The sequence below is a fragment of the Schistocerca nitens genome, chromosome 4 (genome assembly GCF_023898315.1).
Source record: "Schistocerca nitens isolate TAMUIC-IGC-003100 chromosome 4, iqSchNite1.1, whole genome shotgun sequence".
NCBI classification, from domain to species: Eukaryota; Metazoa; Arthropoda; class Insecta; order Orthoptera; family Acrididae; genus Schistocerca; species Schistocerca nitens.
The window spans coordinates 986,989,653-987,013,897 of record NC_064617.1 but is presented as its reverse complement, the minus strand read 5'-3'; the positions used below and the strand labels follow the sequence as shown (position 1 = coordinate 987,013,897).

The window sequence follows — 24,245 nt, the reverse complement described above, 5'->3', positions numbered from 1 at the left end:
AGGGTTGATGGAAAAGAAGATTAAAATCGTAAGGATGTGTAGAGAATGGTTGAGATGTGGGTGCCTAGGGTCAAATGTCTAAAAGGAGTGGAAGAAAGAAAAAAGCAGAATAGAGTAGAAGGATAGTAGTGACAGAGGTACCACCACCACCACCACAACCACCACTACTCAAAATACAACCTATGAAGGTGGACCCCCGGATGTCTTTGAGAAAATGAAGCTTAGAATGAAGCACAAGCTTATTCTTAATGTGTTAGGGAAAGAATAACGTAAGATTATGAATATAATAGAGGGAAACATTCCACGTGTATTGCCGCCGCTCACACCTCACCTGTCTTTCAACAACATCTGTGCCTCTGTACTTCCGCCTCGACTGACATCTCTGCCCAAACTCTTTGCCTTTACAAATGTCTGCTTATCTGTGTATGTGCAGATGTGTGTGTGTGTGTGTGTGTGTGTGTGTGTGTGTGTGTGTGTGTGTGTGTGTGTATACCTGTTCTTTTTTTCCCCTTAAGGTAAGTCTTTCAGCTCCCGGGATTGGAATGACTCCTTACCCTCTCCCTTTAAACCCACATCCTTTCGTCTTTCCCTCTCCTTCCCTCTTTCCTGATGAAGCAACAGTTTGTTGCGAAAGCTTGAATTTTGTGTATATGTTTGTGTTTGTTTGTGTGTCTATCGACCTGCCAGCACTTTCGTTTGGTAAGGTATATATATATATATATATATATAAACAGAGGGAAACATTCCACGTGGAAAAATATATCCAAAAAGAAAGATGATGAGACTTACCAAACAAAAGCGCTGGCAGGTCGATAGACACACAAACAAACACAAATATACACACAAAATTCAAGCTTTCGCAACAAACTGTTGCCTCATCAGGAAAGAGCGGAAGGAGAGGGAAAGACGAAAGGATGTGGGTTTTAAGGGAGAGGATAAGGAGTCATTCCAATCCCGGGAGCGGAAAGACTTACCTTAGGGGGAAAAAAGGACAGGTCCTTTTCCCCCTAAGGTAAGTCTTTCCGCTCCCGGGATTGGAATGACTCCTTATCCTCTCCCTTAAAACCCACATCCTTTCGTCTTTCCCTCTCCTTCCCCTCTTTCCTGATGAGGCAACAGTTTGTTGCGAAAGCTTGAATTTTGTGTGTATATTTGTGTTTGTTTGTGTGTCTATCGACCTGCCAGCGCTTTTGTTTGGTAAGTCTCATCATCTTTCTTTTTGGAGATATATATATATATATATATATATATATATATATATATATATATATATATATATATATAACAGAGGGAAACATTCCACGTGGAAAAAAATATATCTAAAAAGAAAGAAAGTGATGAGACTTACCAAACAAAAGCGCTGGCAGGTCGATAGACACACAAACACACACAAAATTCTAGCTTTCGCAACAAACGGTTGCTTCGTCAGGAAAGAGGGAAGGAGAGGGAAAGATGAAAGGATGTGGGTTTTAAGGGAGAGGGTAAGGAGTCATTCCAATCCCGGGAGCGGAAAGACTTACCTTAGGGGGAAAAAAGGATGGGTATACACTCGCGCGCGCGCGCGCGCACACACACACACACACACACACACACACACACACACACACACACACACACACACACATATATATATACACAGACAAGCAGACATCTCACAAGCAGACATATTTAAAGACAAAGACTTTGGGCAGAGATGTCAGTCGAGGCGGAAGTGAAGAGGCAAAGATGATGTTGAATGACAGGTGAGGTATGAGTGGCGGCAACTTGAAATTAGCAGAGATTGAGGCCTGGTGGGTAACAGGAAGAGAGGATATATTGAAGAGCAAGTTCCCATCTCCGGAGTTCGGATAGGTTGGTGTTAGTGGGAAGTATCCAGATAACCCGGACGGTGTAACACTGTGCCAAGATGTGCTGGCCGTGCACCAAGGCATGTTTAGCCACAAGGTGATCCTCATTACCAACAAACACTGTCTGCCTGTGTCCATTCATGCGAATGGACAGTTTGGTGCTGGTCATTCCCACATAGAATGCGTCACAGTTTAGGCAGGTCAGTTGGTAGATCACGTGGGTGCTTTCACACGTGGCTCTGCCTTTGATCGTGTACACCTTCCGGGTTACAGGACTGGAGTAGGTGGTGGTGGGAGGGTGCATGGGACAGGTTTTACACCGGGGGCAGTTACAAGGGTAGGAGCCAGAGGGTAGGGAAGGTGGTTTGGGGATTTCATAGGGATGAACTAAGAGGTTACGAAGGTTAGGTGGACGGCGGAAAGACACTCTTGGTGGAGTGGGGAGGATTTCATGAAGGATGGATCTCATTTCAGGGCAGGATTTGAGGAAGTCGTATCCCTGCTGGAGAGCCACATTCAGAGTCTGGTCCAGTCCCGGAAAGTATCCTGTCACAAGTGGGGCACTTTTGTGGTTCTTCTGTGGGGGATTCTGGGTTCGAGGGGATGAGGAAGTGGCTCTGGTTATTTGCTTCTGTACCAGGTCGAGAGGGTAGTTGCGAGATGCAAAAGCTGTTGTCAGGTTGTTGGTGTAATGGTTCAGGGATTCCGGACTGGAGCAGATTCGTTTGCCACGAAGACCTAGGCTGTAGGGAAGGGACCGTTTGATGTGGAATGGGTGGCAGCTGTCATAATGCAGGTAGTGTTGCTTGTTGGTGGGTTTGATGTGGATGGACGTGTGAAGCTGGCCATTGGACAGGTGGAGGTCAACGTCAAGGAAAGTGGCATGGGATTTGGAGTAGGACCAGGTGAATCTGATGGAACCAAAGGAGTTGAGGTTGGAGAGGAAATTCTGGAGTTCTTCTTCACTGTGAGTCCAGATCATGAAGATGTCATCAATAAATCTGTACCAAACTTTGGGTTGGCAGGCCTAGGTAACCAAGAAGGCTTCCTCTAAGCGACCCATGAATAGGTTGGCGTACGAGGGGGGGGCCATCCTGGTACCCATGGCTGTTCCCTTTAATTGTTGGTATGTCTGGCCTTCAAAAGTGAAGAAGTTGTGGGTTAGGATGAAGCTGGCTAAGGTGATGAGGAAAGAGGTTTTAGGTAGGGTGGCAGGTGATCGGCGTGAAAGGAAGTGCTCCATCACAGCGAGGCCCTGGACGTGCGGAATATTTGTGTATAAGGAAGTGGCATCAATGGTTACAAGGATGGTTTCCGGGGGTAACAGATTGGGTAAGGATTCCAGGCGTTCGAGAAAGTGGTTGGTGTGTTTGATGAAGGATGGGAGACTGCATGTAATGGGTTGAAGGTGTTGATCTACGTAGGCAGAGATACGTTCTGTGGGGGCTTGGTAACCAGCCACAATGGGGTGGCCGGGATGATTGGGTTTGTGGATTTTAGGAAGAAGGTAGAAGGTAGGGGTGCGGGGTGTTGGTGGGGTCAGGATGTTGATGGAGTCAGGTGAAAGGTTTTGCAGGGGGCCTAAGGTTCTGAGGATTCCTTGAAGCTCCGCCTGGACATCGGGAATGGGGTTACCTTGGCAAACTTTGTATGTGGTGTTGTCTGAAAGCTGACGCAGTCCCTCAGCCACATACTCCCGACGATCAAGTACCACGGTCGTGGAAACCTTGTCCGCCGGAAGAATGACGATGGATCGGTCAGCCTTCAGATCACGGATAGCCTGGGATTCAGCAGTGGTGATGTTGGGAGTAGGATCAAGGTTTTTTAAGGAGGATTGAGATGCAAGGCTGGAAGTCAGGAACTCCTGGAAGGTTAGGAGAGGGTGATTTTGAGGAAGAGGAGGTGGGTCCCGCTGCGACGGAGGACGGAACTGTTCCAGGCAGGGTTCAATTTGGATGGTGTCTTGGTGAGTTGGATCATTAGGAGTAGGATTAGGATCATTTTTCTTCGTGGCAAAGTGATATTTCTAGCAGAGAGTACGAGTGTAGGACAGTAAATCTTTGACGAGGGCTGTTTGGTTGAATCTGGGAGTGGGGCTGAAGGTGAGGCCTTTGGATAGGACAGAGGTTTCGGATTGGGAGAGAGGTTTGGAGGAAAGGTTAACTACTGAATTAGGGTGTTGTGGTTCCAGATTGTGTTGATTGGAATTTTGAGGTTTTGGAGGGAGTGGAGCAGGAAGTGGGAGATTGAGTAGATGGGAGAGACTGGGTTGGTGTGCAATGAGAGGAGGTTGAGGTTTGCTGGAAAGGTTGTGAAGGGTGAGTGAGTTGCCTTTCCGGAGGTGGGAAACCAGGAGATTGGATAGTTTTTTGAGGTGGAGGGTGGCATGCTTTTCTAATTTACGGTTGGCCTGTAGGAGGATGCTCTGAACAGCCGGTGTGGATGTGGGAGAGGAAAGATTAAGTACTTTTATTAAGGATAGGAGTTGACGGGTGTGTTCATTGGCTGAGTTGATGTGTAGGTGAAGGATTAGGTGGGTGAGGGCAATGGATTGTTCAGTTTGGAACTGGTATAGGGACTGATGGAAAGAAGGGTTGCAGCCAGAGATGGGCACTTTAAGTGTGAGGCCTTTGGGGGTAATGCCAAATGTCAGACAAGCCTGAGAAAATAGAATGTGGGAGCGTAATCTGGCTAGGGCGAAGGCATGTTTGCGGAGGGAATGTAAATAAAACTTAATGGGGTCGTTGTGGGGGTGTTGGGAGGGTGACATGGTATTAGAAGGTGGAAAGTGTAACATGAGGCTGAAATGAAAATGAAAATAGAAATATATGGGGGAGAGATAAAGGTGGACTGGAAAGTAACTGGAGATCTGGTGTGAAAAAAGGTGAGAAGGTGTTGGTTACGATCAAAGGCAGAGCCACATGTGAAAGCACCCACGTGATTTACCAACTGACCTGCCTACACTGTGATGCATTCTATGTGGGAATGACCAGCAACAAACTGTCCATTCACATGAATGGACACAGGCAGACAGTGTTTGTTGGTAATGAGGATCACCTTGTGGCTAAACATGCCTTGGTGCACGGCCAGCACATCTTGGCACAGTGTTACACTGTCCGGGTTATCTGGATACTTCCCACCAACACCAACCTATCAGAACTCCGGAGATGGGAACTTGCTCTTCAATATATCCTCTCTTCCCGTTTCCCACCAGGCCTCAATCTCCGCTAATTTCAAGTTGCCGCCACTCATACCTCACCTGACATTCAACATCATCTTTGCCTCTTCACTTCCACCTCGACTGACATCTCTGCCCAAACTCTTCGCCTTTAAATATGTCTGCTTGTGTCTGTATATGTGTGGATGGATATGTGTGTGTGTGTGTGCGTGCGAGTGTATACCTGTCCTTTTTTCCCCCTAAGGTAAGTCTTTCCGCTTCCGGGATTGGAATGACTCCTTACCCTCTCCCTTAAAACCCACATCCTTTCGTTTTTCAATCTCCTTCCCCTCTTTCCTGATGAGGCAACAGTTTGTTGCGAAAGCTTGAATTTTGTGTGTGTGTTTGTGTTTGTTTGTGTGTCTATCGACCTTACCAAATGAAAGTGCTGGCAGGTCGACAGACACACAAACAAACACAAACATACACACAGAATTCAAGCTTTCGCAACAAACTGTTGCCTCATCAGGAAAGAGGGAAGGAGAGGGAAAGACGAAAGGATGTGGGTTTTAAGGGAGAGGGTAAGGAGTCATTCCAATCCCGGGAGCGGAAAGACTTACCTTAGGGGGAAAAAAGGACGGGTATACACTCGCGCGCACACACACACACACATATCCATCCACACATATACAGACACAAGCAGACATATTTAAAGACAAAGAGTTTGGGCAGAGATGTCAGTCGAGGCAGAAGTGCAGAGGCAAAGGTGTTGAATGACAGGTGAGGTATGAGTGGCGGCAACTTGAAATTAGCGGAGATTGAGGCCTGGTGGGAAACGGGAAGAGAGGATATATTGAAGAGCAAGTTCCCATCTCCGGAGTTCGGATAGGTTGGTGTTAGTGGGAAGTATCCAGATAACCCGGATGGTGTAACACTGTGCCAAGATGTGCTGGCCGTGCACCAAGGCATGTTTAGCCACAGGGTGATCCTCATTACCAACAAACACTGTCTGCCTGTGTCCATTCATGCGAATGGACAGTTTGTTGCTGGTCATTCCGACATAGAATGCGACACAGTTTAGGCAGGTCAGTTGGTAGATCACGTGGGTGCTTTCACACGTGGCTCTGCCTTTGATCGTGTACACCTTCCGGGTTACAGGACTGGAGTAGGTGGTGGTGGGAGGATGCATGGGACAGGTTTTACACCGGGGGCGGTTACAAGGGTAGGAGCCAGAGGGTAGGGAAGGTGGTTTGGGGATTTCATAGGGATGAACTAACAGGTTACGAAGGTTAGGTGGACGGCGGAAAGACACTCTTGGTGGAGTGGGGAGGATTTCATGAAGGATGGATCTCATTTCAGGGCAGGATTTGAGGAAGTCATATCCCTGCTGGAGAGCCACATTCAGAATCTGATCCAGTCCCGGAAAGTATCCTGTCTCAAGTGGGGCACTTTTGTGGTTCTTCTGTGGGAGGTTCTGGTTTTGAGAGGATGAGGAAGTGGCTCTGGTTATTTGCTTCTGTACCAGGTCGGGAGGGTAGTTGCGGGATGCGAAAGCTGTTGTCAGGTTGTTGGTGTAATGGTTCAGGGATTCCGGACTGGAGCAGATTCGTTTGCCATGAAGACCTAGGCTGTAGGGAAGGGACCATTTGATGTGCAATGGGTGGCAGCTGTCGTAATGGAGGTACTGTTGCTTGTTGGTGGGTTTGATGTGGACGGACGTGTGAAGCTGGCCATTGGACAGGTGGAGGTCAACATCAAGGAAAGTGGCATGGGATTTGGAGTAGGACCAGGTGAATCTGATGGAACCAAAGGAGTTGAGGTTGGAGAGGAAATTCTGGAGTTCTTCTTCACTGTGAGTCCAGATCATGAAGAATATATATATACACACCTACTCCTGTCCTATAACCCGGAAGGTGTACACGATCAAAGGCAGAGCCACGTGTGGAAGCACCCACGTGATTTACCAACTGACCTGCCTACACTGTGAAGCTTTCTATGTGGGAATGACCAGCAACAAACTGTCCATTCGCATGAATGGACACAGGCAGACAGTGTTTGTTGGTAATGAAGATCAACCTGTGGCTAAACATGCCTTGGTGCACGGCCAGCACATGTTGGCACAGTGTTACACTGTCCGTGTTATCTGGATACTTCCCACTGACACCAACGTATCAGAACTCCGGAGATGGGAACTTGCCCTTCAATATATCCTCTCTTCCCATTATCCACCAGGCCTCAACCTCCGCTAATTTCAAGTTGCCGCCGCTCATACCTCACCTGTCATTCTATAACATCTTTGCCTCTGTACTTCCGCCTCGACTGACATCTCTACCCAAACTCTTTGCCTTTACATATGTCTCCTTGTGTCTGTTATGTGTGTGTGTGTGTGTGTGTGTGTGTGTGTGTGTGTGTGTGTGTGCGTGCGCGAGTGTATACCTGTCTCCTTTTTCCCCCCAATGTAAGGCTTTCCGCTCCCGGGATTGGAATGACTCCTTACCCTCTCCCTTAATACCCATATCGTTTCGTCTTTCCCTCCAATTCCCTCTTTCCTGATGAAGCAACTGTGGGTTGCAAAAGCTTGTATTTTGTGTGTGTGTTTGTGTTTGTTATTGTCTCTATCAATGTACCAACGCTTTCATTTGGTAAGTTACATCAGCTTTGTTTTTAGATATATTTTTCCCACGTGGAACGTTTCCCTCTATTATATATATCCCCCCCCCCCCCCCCCCCCTCCTCATCTCTACCACTGCCCTCACTCCTACCTTCTACATGCTTTCTGAAGTAAAAACAACCCAGGATGCTCCATTATGGCAGGTTACTGTGCCCCCACTGAGAGAATCTCTGCTTTCATTGACCAACACCTTAAGCCTATCACTCACAACCTACCATCCTATATAAAAGATACCAACATTTCCTCCACTGCTTCTCCCTGTTCCTTTATCACATGGTGCCCTGCTCATAACTATTGATGCCACCTCCCTTTACACTAACATTCATAATGCCCATGGCCTTGCCACTATTGAACATTATCACCTTTCCCAGTGTCCAACAGATTTCAAATCTGCAGTCACCTTCCTGATCAACTATATCCTCACCCACAATTACTTCTCCTTTGAAGGCATTACCTGCAAACAAATCTGGGGTACGGCAATGGGCCTCCACATGGCACCATCCTGTGCCAGCATATTCATGGACCATCTAGAGGAATCCTTTCTAAATACCTAGAATCCCAAACCCCTCACCTGGGTCAGATTCATTGATGACATTCTCATAATCTGGATCGAGGTTGATGACACCCTATCCACATTCCTCCAGAACCTCAACGCCTTCTCCACCTTTGATTCACCTGCTCCTCCTCACTCCAACAAGCTGCCCCCATTGATGTTGACCTCCGCCTCAAAGACGGCTACATCAGCACCTTCGACCATATGAAACTCACCAACCACCACCAATACCTCCACTTCAACAGTTGCCACTCATTCCCTATCATATAACCTAGCCACCCATGGCTGTTGCATCTGTAGCGAAGAGTTATCCCTCCCAAAATATACCAAGGGTGTCACTGAGGCCTTCCAGACCATAATTACACTCCCAACCTCATGCAAAAACAGATCTCTTAGACCTTATGCTCGCACAAGCAGCACTTTACCCTCCCCCACCCCTACCGTGCTATCCCTCCCCTTCCCAGCCTCCTCCTTACCTCCACCATCCAGACTGCTCCCCCCATCAGATGCAGTTGTTCGAAGCCTGACCTTGATGGACAGAGATAACAGTCAGGTGTCTGAGAGTTGCATTTGCATAATTATGTGTGTGTGTGTGTGTGTGTGTGTTACATTTGAGGTGGTTTAAACCTTTCAACAATAGATTTATACATTGTGAGAGAAAGTTTATAGATGTAATTATGAACTGCAAACTTCCAACTTTCTCCAGAGCAAAATTAATTTTTGACATACACCACTTGACAGTTAACCTGCCCATATGATAAGAGGCATTGTACACTTTTGAGTTGTTGTTATGGGTGACTATTTTTTGTAACTGTAGTTGGAAACCAAATATAGGAATTTTATGAAAAGGAAATCTTAGGTGTGATCAGAAAAAAATAGTTAAGTATCCACGATGGCATAACTTGAATAAAAGGGCACTCAGAAAGAAATGAGCTGGAGGCTGTAAAATGAAAACCGCTGAAGGGATTGTAATGCCATTGCCTAAGGAAGAAGGTGTGGGCTCTATAAAAGTGCTGAGTTCCCAAACTGGCTGCTAGGGGACATGAGAGCATACACATGTGATGACAGAGCAAGCACATGCACATGCTGGCCATCTACTGCACTCATTAGTGTTGAAAACAGAGAATTCGAAGTTTTGAATCAAAAGAGCAAAGTGGTATAGTGCATTTCCAGAGAGCAGAAAGAGTGTGGGGAATGGAAATTCATTGAAGATTGGCACAAGTGTATGGAGAGTAATGCATTTTAATTGCAATTCCAATGCTCAGGCCTACCCTTGGGCAAGGCTGCTTCATTAGTGGGGCCATCCACATGCTGGTCACTGGTATCGGTAAAGCAGTGTGATGTCCCAGATCACACATTGTCAGCCAGTGACATCTGTCCTTTCTTCAATCACTTTCTTTATCAATAAGGATGCAGTAAAGGTCAGAGTTTGCATAAATTGAAACATTTTTGTAGCCTCGGGTTGTGGTATGTGTTTCGGGGACCCTTATCTTCCTGTCTTGTTTACGTGCTAGGCAGTACATTGCCCCAAGCTGCTTGTCTCAGAGGCTGACAGAGACATCTTGGATCAAGCATTATTTGACCACGTTTCCTCCAAGTGGAGAATTAAAAGGGGATAAACCCAATCTTAACATATTCGGAGAACACTGATGGTTTGAATGCCACAGCGAATGTGGATGTGTCTTTAAGTTTATCACAAACTCTTAATTAAATTTTTTGCTTCAAAAACAGTTTAATGATCCTATTATTTCGGAAAGTTGACAGGGTTTCCATTCATTGCATTCATTATATTCTTGCATGACATTACCAAAGCTTTTGTGTAATATAGCTACTATGGAGAATATAATGCATGGGGAGTGATGAAACTAGGTCTAAGTTCACAGTTCTCAATTGATGGTGTTCCAGGTGTGTCAAATAGCATTGAGATCAGGTATACTGAGAAGAATTTATGCGGGGGGGAGGGGCGGGGGTTGTGAACGAGTACGACCTGTATCATCAAAGCACAGTTTTTGCATGCCAAATGTTTGTCACATTGGTAACCATTTAAGAGACTGACAACATTCCAGCCACACGACACTAAATTATTTGACCAGTCACAGCAACAGAATTACACTGATCATAGTAGAAAGCTGGAACAACAGTGGCAGCTGCTATTTTTTCAATGTGCCTTCTACTTCATACTTAAATTTGATTTATTTATACATGTTTGTCACTTTCAGTCTACATCTTTCGAGGAGTTTCCAATACTTGTTATTTTTTGCCTTTTACTTCATACTTAAATTTGATTTATTTATACATGTTTGTCACTTTCAGTCTACATCTTTCGAGGAGTTTCCAATACTTGTTATTTTTTGCCTTTTACTTCATACTTAAATTTGATTTATTTATACATGTTTGTCACTTTCAGTCTACAACTTTTGAGGAGTTTCCCTTTTTCAGATGAAAATTATATTTTTTATTTCATATGCTTGTGGTACTTTACTAATTTCATGTTTTTCTTCTTCTTTTCAGTCTATGGAAAGTGAAAAACCTCAAAAGGTCGTTACTCATTATTCACACATTGTGTTTGTATCAGTTCGAAATTTTGTTTGCAAAATGACAGAAGATGCTGAGTTACTGATGAATCTGTATGATGCGAATACAAACAAAGCAATCACGGAGAACTACGTAGTGCGGTGGAGCAAAGAAGGACTTGCCAAAGATATAGATCAGCTTTATAATCTACGTGTACTATTTACAGTAAGTTGATTTTTCAGCAAAATACTGTTGTGATTTGTGCTTTGATTTTCATCTACATTTGATATATCAACAGCTCTTTTATTCTCTTGAGTAGCTGGTTTTTGTAATTGTGTGCAGTTGAATTTTAAACCTCTGCATACATACATGCGCCTTTTTTTTTTTTTTTCATGAATGTAAATGATGGGATCCACAATCATAACTACCACCACATATCCTTTCAAAGATTTAGCATCAGACTTGTTCAATTTTTATTTAGGAATCCAAGAATAGCATTCCATTCCAAACATCACAAAATTATCAAAATGTCATTTCCTCAAAAATATTTCAGTTGACATTTCACCTTTCAACTTCGCGGGACCAGTTCAATTCAAAGTGTGTGTTGCAGCCAGAACAGCATCACCACACATGAGCAACACCAAGAACATGTCATCTCGCAAAGGATTCTATTTTCCCACTCAGAAACTCCGTTCTGCTGAGGATATGGTGGAGTAATCAAATGTGTCATCCCAGTTTAGTCCACAAACTTATGTTTATCTTTGCTGTGGAACTCCTTGCCATTGTCTGTACGTAATTCTTTCGTGGTAACATCAACTTGAATTTCAATGAACAGTGGTAATTTTTCTTCAATTTCACGTTTGTGTTGCAAAATTCTGAAATTGGAAAAACCGTCCTTAAAAACAACAAAGTATTAATGAAACTGCTAATAATTTTCTTCCATTGGTCAACAAAAATCTGCATAAAGTAATTCTCCAGCTTTAGTGGGTTTCTGCACTTTTTCACCACATGCCGGCCAATGATATTTAGCACAGACACACCCTTCAGAAAAGCTACTATCAGTCTTTATCTTTACACCAAGACCATTTAAAACCTGGCACACAGAATGTTAAATTAGATACCCATTTTTTCATGCCATTCAAAAATAAATTACAGGATCCATCAGGACAAAAACGAATATCTTCAAAATATTGTTCTGTCCATTGAATATCTATATGACAACTCGACCTGTACCAAATGCTTTAATTTTGCACGCCATTCTTGGCACTATCCATCTGCTTTAGAGTTTCAAATGGTTCATGCGTAGTGTACCAGTCATGTTGATGTGTTATGTGATGTATTGCACCACTGTCAAAGTAACACTCATCGCAGCCCAGTGGATTTACATCTACAGAAAAGATGTTGCTTCTTGCTAATAAAAGTTCTTTATTTGTTTTTGAAGAATCTTAAATTTTACACTGTGTTACACTAGTTAACAATATAGCAGTCTTCTCTGTTGTCTGTGCATACATTTTTATTTGGCCGATGGCCCCTTTTTGTACATTGTTTTGATAAGTGACCTACTTTACCACATAAAAAGTGTCTTCTGTCTTCATTCCTTTTATAATGAAACGTTTTTAAAGCATCTGATGCAGATGAAGTTTGTTTACACCTTTGTCACTGTTTGTTAATCTTCATTTTCAACATCATTGCTGTAGCTCCACTTTCTTCATCAGAATGTGTTGTTCTCAGTTTATAATTTAAACAATGTTTATAACCTATTCCATGTCTCTTCTTCAGTAGGTATATCATTCCATGTAATACAAATACAATCTATCTCTTTGCTCAAAGTTTGCAAAAATTGTGCACAAAGGTCACCAACATCAGTTGGCTTTTTTAACAGTGAAAGTGGAGTTTGTACTTCATTGAATTTGGTAAATGGTGCTGTATACCACCAGTTGCTTCCCACACAATATCACAAAACTTGTGTTTAAGCAGAATAATCTTATCAGTTGAGTAAACATTGTAAATTTTATGTAGCTAATCCCAAATTTCTTGAAAAGTCTTGCATTACTCAACACAAACAGAGTTGGTATTAGCAATAGAATTAGCCATTTCCTTGCTTTTGTGTGAGATGTGTTATGGAATTAGGAAAACGTGAACGCCATAGATTGTGTAGGCATCCAACCTGAAGCCATTTTGACTTGTGTGCTGCATGGTTTTTAAAAGATTGCCATTTTCCAGCTTTCAAACATTTTAAGCTCTGAGATCATTATGGGAATAATAGAGGGAAAATTACAGATATAGACTGTTGCAGATCTATATTCCTCTTAACTGTATTGTTAAAAATCATGAAAAAGGAGATCTACCTATACCAGCACCCAAACATGCTGACAGAAATCCAATTTAACTTATTACTAGATCATGAGCCATTAGGATGAGTGTTAAAATTGGCTCTTTCCATGTTTAACTATTGCTGCCAGTGTATCAAGCATGGCATACTGTTCCATATATTATAGAATGGAGCATAATGATTTGTATGAGGACTGACCACCACTTAGAAAATACAAGTCAGATTCGACAGGTAGACAAACACATAGACTGACCAGTGAGTTTTTGACAAAGTTATTTTTTGTAGTTCAAGTGTGACTGTAGTTTTATTGCATGATGGTGTCTTTGATCTGGTACACAAGTATTGGCCAACAATATTAAATTATATATAACTATTAGTAAAGCATTGCAGCTTCCTCCTCTGCCCCCCCCCCCCCCCCCCACCTTCTCCTCCCGAAATCTGCTTCAGTCTCATTTTGTAGTTTCCACAGCATCCCAGTTTGGAGCTGACTGGAGATTGCATTATGCAATGGTGTATATAGAGAGGCACTGGCATAATATCTGTAGTATATGTAATCTCTCTGATGGAGATTTCTTGCATTTGTGACAAAAATAACACATTATTTTACATTAAGACACACCCAGATTTTTTTTTTTTATAAACTTGGTCTGACCTTAGAAGCTAGCATCCGCATGACTTCTCTAACTTTATTTGTAATAAATATGAGATCAAATCCACAATGGAAGCCAGTGTGTTTGTTTCAAAATGCCTTTAAAAAGAGAGCAAATTAAGAATACTGCTCTTTTTTATGCTATTGTGGTAACATAATTTATCTTGTGAAAACAGTGAATACACTATCATTTTTGACACCTTGCATGTTGATGATGAATGTTCGCTGCTCTTGTGGGGGGGGGGGGGGGGATTTGTAGGTCATCTTAATAGCCATTAGCTATTGTTATTTTGAAAGTATGTGTGTTAGTGAGACTAATTAAATGTGTCTGATTGTAGGATCTGGGTAGTAGAGATCTGACAAGATCAAAAGTATATCTAGTCTGCTATATCATTCGAATTGGTGCGATGGAAGTGAGGGATATCGATCATCGTCGAAGCTCTCAAGTACCAAAGAAACTACATGCCGAAGGTATGAGGAGGCCTTGGGGAGTTGCTGCAATGGATATTACCCTTTTCCTTTGTGGAAAGATGGAAAGTGATGAAGAGAAACACCACTTCATTCCATTTCTGCAGTAAGTCACTTTTGGATTAGCATTATAAAGTTTGGCATTTTTAAAAAAATTTTTTTACTTCTCCTGAACTTTTTGCCTCTGTTAGCATTTATTTATCTTAAAATGCATTTTTACTGCCTTGTCATTGCACTGTTTCTGAGATAAATTGCAGTATAGATGTAGGTATGTGCTGCAGTCTCCACAGGAAAGGTTAATAATGTTTTCATTAAAACTGAAGTGACAGATGTTTGTGAGGTGTATCTCCAGCTCATAGAGAGCTTAACATTAATATTGAATGAATAGATGGTTACATATTTATGCTGCTTGGAAATGTATTCTTCATAAATAGTCCATACAGAAGCCATATAACAAACTTTGTAGTGCTGAGGTTATGCGTTTTAATGACATTATCTACCAAAATATTACTTGGTGTAGAACCATTGTTTATTTATTTGTCCTGTACAAGCATCAATTAGTTAAACTTGGAAAGGAAAAATAGAACACATTCAAGATGTTTAGAGTAATTAATTTGTGAAGACACTGGTGTAATTGGGGAAACAAGAAATATTAGTACCACAGACTGACTGTGCTACAGTCTATTATATACTAAAGATTGATCATTTTCTTTGATTAATGTATGGACATGGACTGAACACTAATATTGTCATCATATGTTGTAAGTATTTCACTGATAAGCATTGTCACTTGACAATTTCAAGTTCACCTAGTAAGTGCCTAGTTTTTTTTCAGTCCTTTCTCAGTGCAAGGGAAAGTCCAGGTTAGAATATCAAGTCAGATACGGCTTTACAGCTTGGGAATTATTTACAAATTTATTGAGGTAACTTACACAATTGGTAAATGTGTCATTTTGTAACAAATCACCTAAAGTTCTATTCACATACTACATCAGTGCCCCATTCTGCCACCAGGAGCACCAGAGTCGTGCACAATTAAAATGGCTACTTTCACTAGTGTATAGCATGCTTGATGTGTGTTTTGGTTTCATGAAACAAACTCTACAACAATCATTCAGTGTAAACTTTGCAGCAAATACAGTAAAGAACTTTCTAGCAGGTGTACAATTTACTCCTGGCACAAGAATTTTGTTCAGATGGGTTGTAGTCGGATTGGATGTGAAGGACTAATTGTGTAGCCATGTTGCTCCCCAAACTTGACACCACTGGAGTTCTTTGTATGGGGTTTCGTTAAGGATCATTAGTATGTTCCTTCTCTACCAAACAACTTAGCTGACACGAAAAACTGAATCTACGTTGCCGTTGCGCAAGTTACACCCAATTTGCTGCATTGAGTGCGCAGAGAAATTTATTACAGTGGGAAGTTTGCCACATCACAAATGGTAGTCACATTGAACCAAAATGACACTTGACACTTTTATGTGGAACTTCAAGGTGTTTGCTACAAAATGACATACCTGACTATTCTGTAAGTTATCTTAATAAATTTCTAAATCATTCCAAAGTTCTAAAGTCCTTTATGACCCATCCTGCAGAATGAAAAGGACAGACTGCTACTAAGCATGGATTGAGTTGCAGACCGGTACAACGAAAAGGCTGTTACACATTGAGCTTTCAGCTAAAGCCTTCTTCACAAAGGAAAGACACACACATTTACAAAAGCAAGCACACCTCATGCACGCATGATTGTTATCTGCAGCCACTCTGCCCTGAATGCAACTGTGCTGAGCAAAAGCGGCAGCCTGGAGATGGATGGCGAAGGGAGGGATAGCAGGGTGTGAGTGCAGGGAGACATGTGGGTAGTGCCTGGCAAAGAGAGCAGGGACTAGAAGGCCAGGCGCACCCTCAAGAGACTTTGTGTGGAAGGGACGGGATGAAAAGCAGTCTGCCACTGCGTCCACTGATCTTTTCCCCTTCTCTATTCCTCTGCTTTGCACTTTCCTTTCCTCCCCCCTCCCATTGTCACAGACCCCAGACACAGTGCGTGGCAGCTTTGTTCTGCCACCTTCTAGTGCCTGCGTGCCACACCAAACAGGATTCACTTCTCTCCTCCCATCCATATCCTGTTATCTTTCCCTATTCCTATTTTCCTTTTTTGTGTGTGTGTGCGTGTGTGCGTGTGCGTGCGTGCTTTAAGCCTTTTAATTTTATTTTTGCAGCTTCAGTTCCTTTGTTCAGAAATAAGTGACCCAGTATATTGCATTATCCTACCACAAATGCTATGTATACAGAGCAAAAAATGAAGCAGCTGATTTTGTATCAGTGTGCAGTACTATCTTCATCGTTCCACAGTTTTTTTCATACCTGTTTTTTACATAAATTCTTCAATGCATAGTGAATTTTAAGTCAAGAATATGGCATTCTTATTTTATAGTTACAAAGTCATAAGTTAGGGCATTGTTTCACTGTTCATATTGCCATCATGGGAACTATAACTTTTTCTAGTATATATGAATAAACATAGGGTAAAAACTCAGAGGTTAGGTTCTTTTGATTTAACATCGCCTCCAGCTAGCTACTGCTTCCATTCTCTTATAAGAGACTTCTTATTGAGCATGTGCACACTCACTAAACTAGAGCACTCGCTGAGAAAAATCCAAAGTTTTCCATCCTGCACTTAATATGTGGTTGCTGCTGTGATCGGAGATGATTCTGAAGTTTCAATACAAACACTTTATTAACAGCACAAATTCACAGTGATGTTTGTCTCAAAAACTACAAGTGATAAATTGTTTGATCACTTGAAATAACAAACACAAAGTTTACTGATGGAGATATAAGATCTTCGGAAAGAGTCATCCCTTATGGCTGTAGGGCGGCACCCATTGAGAAACCGGGCCACATCGAGTAGCGCAGGCACAACAATGGTGCAAAGTAGAGTGGACTATCCTGGCTTGCCTCAGTGACTGCGCAGCATTGGACTGAGAGTCGAACTGCGACTTGAATTGCGACTTGAATTGCGAATTGAACTGTGACTCGAACTGCGACTGACCTGGTGGAGGCTGTGCCTGACCTTATACACCCAGCAGGAGCAGGTGAAAGTACATTTCTGACCATGTGATGTGTGTGTGGGGTTTGTTCTTTGATAGTAGTGCTGCTGGTTTCCTGGTGTGGATGCGGCTCTGAAGCATAGCTGCTGCCTGGTGATGGGACCTGGTACAAATGGCCTATGAACATACTGTGTATATGCAGCACAGGGTCATGACCATGTGATGCTTGTCTTATTTTATTTATTTATTTAAATGTCAAGTTCCGTAGGACCAAATTGAGGAGCAAATCTCCAAGGTCATGGAACGTGTCAGTACATAAACTTACAACATAAAAAGTAATAACAGATAAAAATAAATGTTCATGAACCTGAAAGAAAATCAGTCCATAAGTTTAAGCAAACGCTATCAGCAATACAATGAGAATCATCTTAATTTTTCAAGGAACTCCTCGACAGAATAGAAGGAGTGACCCATGAGGAAACTCTTCAGTTTCGATTTGAAAGTGTGTGGATTACTGCTAAGATTTTTGAATTCGAGTGGCAGCTTATTGTCTCGTATGTATACGCAACCACCAGGGGAAAGACATTTGCGGGTGACTGACAGGCAACTCTGCGCGGCAGAAATGTAGGGCTGGCAGCAACGTATGCAGCCTACAGCCGATAAACAACATCCATTCCCCCTGAGAAAGGAGATGACAATGCCATCTCAAAGGAGGCCATCCGTGGCTGCTGTGTTGTGACGGTGGTGAGAAGGGCGGAGTGGCATTGGGCGTGGTGGATGAGAAGAGGCATGAATGGCCAGGCAGGATGGCTGTTGAAGACCGATTGGGGTGCAGCGTGTGGACTTAAACGGGAGATGGTGCAAGAGCCATCAAAGGCACAGGTGCCAGAGGAGGCGATTGAGCTTGACAAGAAGGCATCGAACCAGCCCAGTCACACGGGCGAATGGCAGCAGCAGTCAGTGGCGAACCGTCTCCCTTGACATTGTTTCGTCAACGGGAGCAACCTCCATAGTCACTACGAATAACGAACAGACAGCTGGTGTTGAAGTTCACAGCACTGAACAGAATCAAAAGCAATATATTAAGTCAGAATCCTTGACTTGACAGAAACCCCTGAGTACAAGATACAATGATCAAGACTACTGAGCGTGGGGTGTAGACCCTTGGCAGCTGATGTGCAAGAATAGAACATTTCAGAACAACTGAAAAAGCTCAGTGCCACTTGCACGAAAATGAAGAAGTGAACCACACTTAACAATGAAGATTGTCCCAACAAAATAAGGCATGCTGTGTGTGTGAAGATAGAGGGAATAGCAAATGGCTGTCACAGTTGGCGGGGGAAGGCTGGGCATCCGCTGGGCTGTTAGTGAAACTTTCAGAAAAAAAAGTGCAACCCAGGACCCAAAAGAACACGCAATGGAATTGGCAGCACAGGTCGAGACAGTGGGCTGGTGGGAGGGTTCACAGCAGCGATGGGAATAGCTGCACGGGCAACCGTGACAATGCCAGTGGGAATGACTGGGCTGGCCACTTACATGGCAATGGTAACGGTGGTAAGAGGATCACCCACAGCACAGGTGGTGACGAACACACTGGCAAGACAGCTGGCGTGGACATAGACAGGGTAGGCAATGGCAGGTGAGCCAGCTGGAACAGGAAGGACCACTGGCGTGAGGACTGACGAATGGACCACAGTCATCACAGACAGATTTGGCAACAGTTGGAGGGCTAGCAAAATGGGGACCGACCACAGGAATGACGTCATCACTGACAGGCTCGGCACTGTCAGGAGGGACAGCCGGAAGAGGGTGGGCGAAAACCAGACCGGAGTCATTCTCGGCCCAGTTGGTGACGATGCGTCAGCTGGCTGAGACAGGGATAGTGATATCCGGATTGGTGACAGGACTGAAGACATCGCTGACAGACGGAGTGACTACATAAGTGCTGGCCAGAAGAGGGCCAGTGATGTCTGGACTGATGACACAGCTGGCATCATCACCGACAGTCTGAGTTGGGAAAGGAGGGCCAGCACCGACAGGCGTGATGCCAAAAGGAGGGCTAGCCATAACAGAGCTGGCACTGATAAAACTTACACCAATGGTGAGAGAGTCGCAGCCAAGGGCTGGCCCGAGAGTAACTGTACTGCCATCATATATTTTTGGGAACGAGACGTGCAGTACCACATGGAATGCCAACCGTGTTGCCACCTACCTGACTGCAAGTGGACCAGCTTGCCACACACAATACTTATGGATGCCCTGTCTGAACCCTGTTCAGGAACAAGCTCACTTGAAAACAGTAAAAAGACTGTCTGATATTAACCAAGTACGTGGCATGCCTGTTGCGTGGCTGGGGGAGACTGACATAGTGAAAGTGTACATTTAAGTGTCCAACTTACAATTCATGGTTTGTGTCCTCTGGATGAGAGCCAGAAAGAAACTGACAACAGAAACTCAATTTCTGCACCCACACTGGCAAGAAAATTGATGCTGTGTTGCATACCTTGTATGCCATACGCCATAAAGTGCAACTCCAACTGTTAACGGTACAGGTCTCAGTCATCTTTCTGACTGTCGAACATTCGAAAAAGCGACACAGGTTCAGTGGCTGTGTGCCGAGAAACGGCTGTAGTAGCCAAAAACTGAGTGAGGTGAGCTACGCCCTGTAGCAGTTTCTGAATTTGCTGCTGCTGCAACCAAACAGTGTTAGACGAAGACAGCTCAGCTGATGGGACAGGCATGATAATGGAAAATCGCACTCAATCCATAAACAAAGATAACACTGGACTGTGACAGAAATATAAAAAAGGAACAATTGAAAACAATATAGACCAACAGCAACAACTAGAGAATTCCTTTGACAACAACACATGAACAGAAAACAACCCTTTTGACGCACAGACATCATCAGAAGATCTGCAGAATGTGACTAATACCACTGAATATAGGGTGTGACAACAATATAAACCGAAATACACTGTCCCCATCGCAACAAATGGGCACTCACAAGCAAAAGCTTATTCACTGGAAGATCTCTGAGCCAGCAAACTAACGCGGCAAGAACCATAAACCACATGTGAAAACAGTTTCATTGCCAATGTCCTGTATAGCAGGCGAGAAAAGAGAAAACAACTGCAGGAATGAACACACATGAGAGGATGACTCATTATCGCTTTTCTGTCCTGTGCTTTGTGTGTGGTTGCTTGCCGTTTTCAAAGATGATTCTGAAGTTGTCGTACAACCGTTTCATTAACTAAACAAATTCACTGTGATCTTTGTTACAAAAACCACAATTGAAAGATCATTCGATCACTTGGAATAACAAACTCGAAGTGTGCTGATGAGGTATCAGATCTGTGAGAAGTGTCATACCGTATTGCCGTATTGCAGTGTCCGATGAGGAACTGGGCCATGTGAAGTCGTGTACGCATGACAATGGATCGAAGCAGGGCAGTGGAGCACCCTGTTTGTCTCGGTGATTGCACAGCACTGAACTACAGCTCGAGCTGCAACTGGTCTGCCGAGGCTGTGCCTCGGCCTTATGTACCCAGTAGGCGGAAGTTCGTTTCTGTCCGTGTGGTGTGTAGATGGTGTTTGTTCATTGTCAGCAGTGCCTCCATTTCCTAGTGCACTGAAGCATAGCTGGTGCCTGCAGGTAGAGCCCGGTACAAATGGCATATACAGCACAGTTTCGTGACATGTGGTGCCCATCTTGTTTGTATACACAACTACCAGAGATGACACACTTGCGGGCGACAGGTAGGTGACTTCGCACAGCAGAAACATCAGGTTGGCAGCGGACATATGTGGCATATTGCTGATGTGTGACACAAAGTTGATGCAGAATTCCACGCCTGTGCATGGCTACATGCTTATGAACTTTTCCTAGCTTTCCATAGTAGGAGCCCTACAGTGCCCATGACCCACCTTCTACATGTAGGAGGGCTGCTGACTGTCTTCCTCATTTACTCCTAGCACCTCCATGAAATAATTTCAACATTTATGCTTTCAGGTGCATAAGCCTCCACTGCACAATGCAGACTTTCGCATTGGTCAGTCCCTGTTCCCACTAATTCTCTCTAGAAAGAGATGTGTTCCACTAGGATGTTTTAAAATTCTTTGCAATGGGTGCTAGAAAACACCTAAAGTTTCTTTTGTTAAGCAAGCATAGTGGGCCATGACTGCAACCCATTTAGAAGGGTTTCAGGAAAACTTACCCATCACCTCCGGGCTGGACAAAGCCCCCTTGCTACCATATACTGTAAAACCAGCTATAGTGTTGTAGTGGTTCCACCTGCTTTTATTTTCTTCATTTGCTGTCCTCGGTGTTGGTGTACTACGTTGTTACACTGGATGAAAAATGGGGTTTTTAATATGGACACTGACTACTGTAAATAATGTCGCCAACAAATACACAGTTGCGTTTCACTGTCTTTTACTTTCACTTTTCACAACCCCCCCGCCCATATACACATTTATAAGGCCAGTGCACTATTGTTTACCTTTTGATAAGCCTAATTAATCTTTAACAGGCAAAGCTCCACATACTGCCACAATAGTTTCCTATTGAACATCTACGAGCAGTAAAAGCCTAACCACAAGGTTTACAGTTCTTAAAGAATAGAAAGATACGTATTGAGCAGACACTGTCATTGTTTTTTACACATGGCCTAATTGTTTAACACTTATTCCACAGTTAAGTTGAAGCAGTGTTGTCATTCTAATTAACACAGGTTTCTCGTCTGAAACTCGGCCATGGACTGACTGTCCCGTGACCAAAAATCAGGCCCTTATATATCATCACAATAATAGGTGCTGAAGCTACACATTTTTTGAAGTTAAATTTACAGAAATTGCAATTAAAACTTAACTCATTACATTAACTGAATAAACCAAAAATTCTTATACTGCAAGAGTTAGGCCAAATTATTTGTTTAAATCATGAAATTAACAAATACCATTACATAACCAATACTTTTTCCAAAACGGTTAATTACTTTGGCATTAATTCAGGGCCGATTTTGCTAACATGTTTTTGAATAGAGCCAAACAGATACTTTAAAATTACTAGTATTTCGTCTTCCAAATGTTTGTAATTAGTACAGAATTTATATTTGGTTATATGTCAACAGTAGAATTTAAGTTACAAAACAATTACTCATTTCTCCCTATAATTAAAGATACTAACTAGGAATAGTCAAAATAAATTACATAAAATGAATTACATACATAGAACTAGGCACAAAATTGGATCTGGTGTTGTATTCTTTAAAACTGAGGGCCAACCTTTCTATTTTATGAAAATGAAAATGCAGGTTATAGTCACGTGTGTTAATGGTAATTCGTCAAGAACAACATGAATTTTTAAGGAGGGAGATAGCAAAACAAGAGGGGAATTAAAATTATCCCAGCTTGCTTCATTACAGTGTCCACAAAGTGCAGATTGTGTGCCAGTTGGCACAGCCAGGAATGATATGCTACAGTTTGCGTGTTTAGAAGGTGCTGAGAAAAGTTACAATAGAACTAATAGTCTCACAAGCTGCCAAGTGTACTTGAGTCTTTAGCTTTTGAAAATCATTAACGTTTCCATCATCAGGAGAAATTAAGAAATGGGAAAAACAGGAACTTGTAGGTGCTGGGGAAGAGAAAAGTTGATAAAAATGTGAGCTTCTAAAAGACACAAGATGCTCTGGACACTTCCTTATCCATTGTTTTTTATGAAATCAAGTGTTTGCGTTGACTTTTCCTTCTCTTTCACATCTTTGTTTTGTATGTTTCCTGTCATATCACAGAATTTATTTAAAAATGTAAATAGTTTGTTTTAATTTGATAAAAATGAAAAAATGAAACTTACTCATTGCTGACAAAAGTTTCTAAAATATTTGTGTAATGAGTGTACTCAAGAATAGGGCACATCTGGAAAGCCTAGAATGTTAGCGCATTGCATCCAGAATTTGAGTTGGCAGGCGTGCCACAGATTGAATCTGCCTCGTGGATTAACAATGAGTGCTAGTGAGCTGGCCAGCCTGGATGTGGTTTTTAAGCTAGATAAACGCTGGGCTAATACCCACATCCCATTTCAAATACACACTATGCTAACATTTACAACATGTCTCACTACTTGAACATGAGATTAACTTTAAATGTAGGTAGATGGAGAAATTCCATACAGGGGGAGTGGGGGGAGGGAGGAGGGGGGGGGGGGCGGCGGCGGAGTGGTGGTGTCATGAAGGGCACCATGCACCAAGCCACCAGCTGTCACTAACATTGCCAAAACCCATGTAACAATTCTGACGCTATAAAGAAATGGGAAAAGGCAAGGAAGGAGGAAGAGGAGAATGTACTCTAGAATAACATCCCACTTTGGCAATAACAATATACTCGGAGGTTGGGCAAGTACATAATATGCAAGTGAGATAAAGTTCTTTGTGCTTTTTACTGAAGTGCTGGGACAGTGGCCTCATTCCAACATTTGCCAGAGTGACACATTTTATCAAGACCACCATTGTGAAGTTCATCACACATAGGGCAAGCATAGCAATTGAGAGTTGGACTGAGTCCATAAGGAGTCTTGTTTCAAGACAATATTCGAAATTTGCCTGTCTATTGGCAATGTTATCACAAGAAGATGAAGATACTTTCTGACACCCTTCGGTAAGTTTTACAGATAAGGTTTCAGACAATGTGACATTGTGCGTGATTGTGAAAGGCTTGAACTTCTCACTTACACCTAGAATCTTGCCTTTAACTGATTTTATTAGTGTTGTTGAGGAAGCTGTTAGACCTCATACAATTGACACTGTAGAAGAAATAAAGTGTGAAACATGTCATGTACTAATGAGAGTTTCACCGCAGAAGAGCAATGTTTCCTCTGTGGAAAGGGCTGCACTGCAGAAGTTGTGAGGAGATCCTCAGATGGTGGCCCTTTCGCTGGGTGAGGGGATTGTCACTGTGCTATTGCCATGTTACGTCTATGACCAGAAGTTTTATAGCTTATTGAGTGA

General features: G+C 42.9%; 1 protein-coding gene across 1 annotated transcript in view; it reads left to right on the top strand.

Annotated features, from left to right (window-relative positions):
- The window catches only part of LOC126253699 (dedicator of cytokinesis protein 1), a 443,179-nt gene that overhangs the window by 79,716 nt on the left and 339,218 nt on the right, over nt 1-24,245 (top strand). The window contains exons 6-7 of the mRNA XM_049955225.1: nt 10,740-10,967; nt 14,062-14,297. Coding sequence (XP_049811182.1) covers nt 10,740-10,967; nt 14,062-14,297 — 464 coding nt within the window. The remainder of the gene's footprint in view (nt 1-10,739; nt 10,968-14,061; nt 14,298-24,245) is intronic.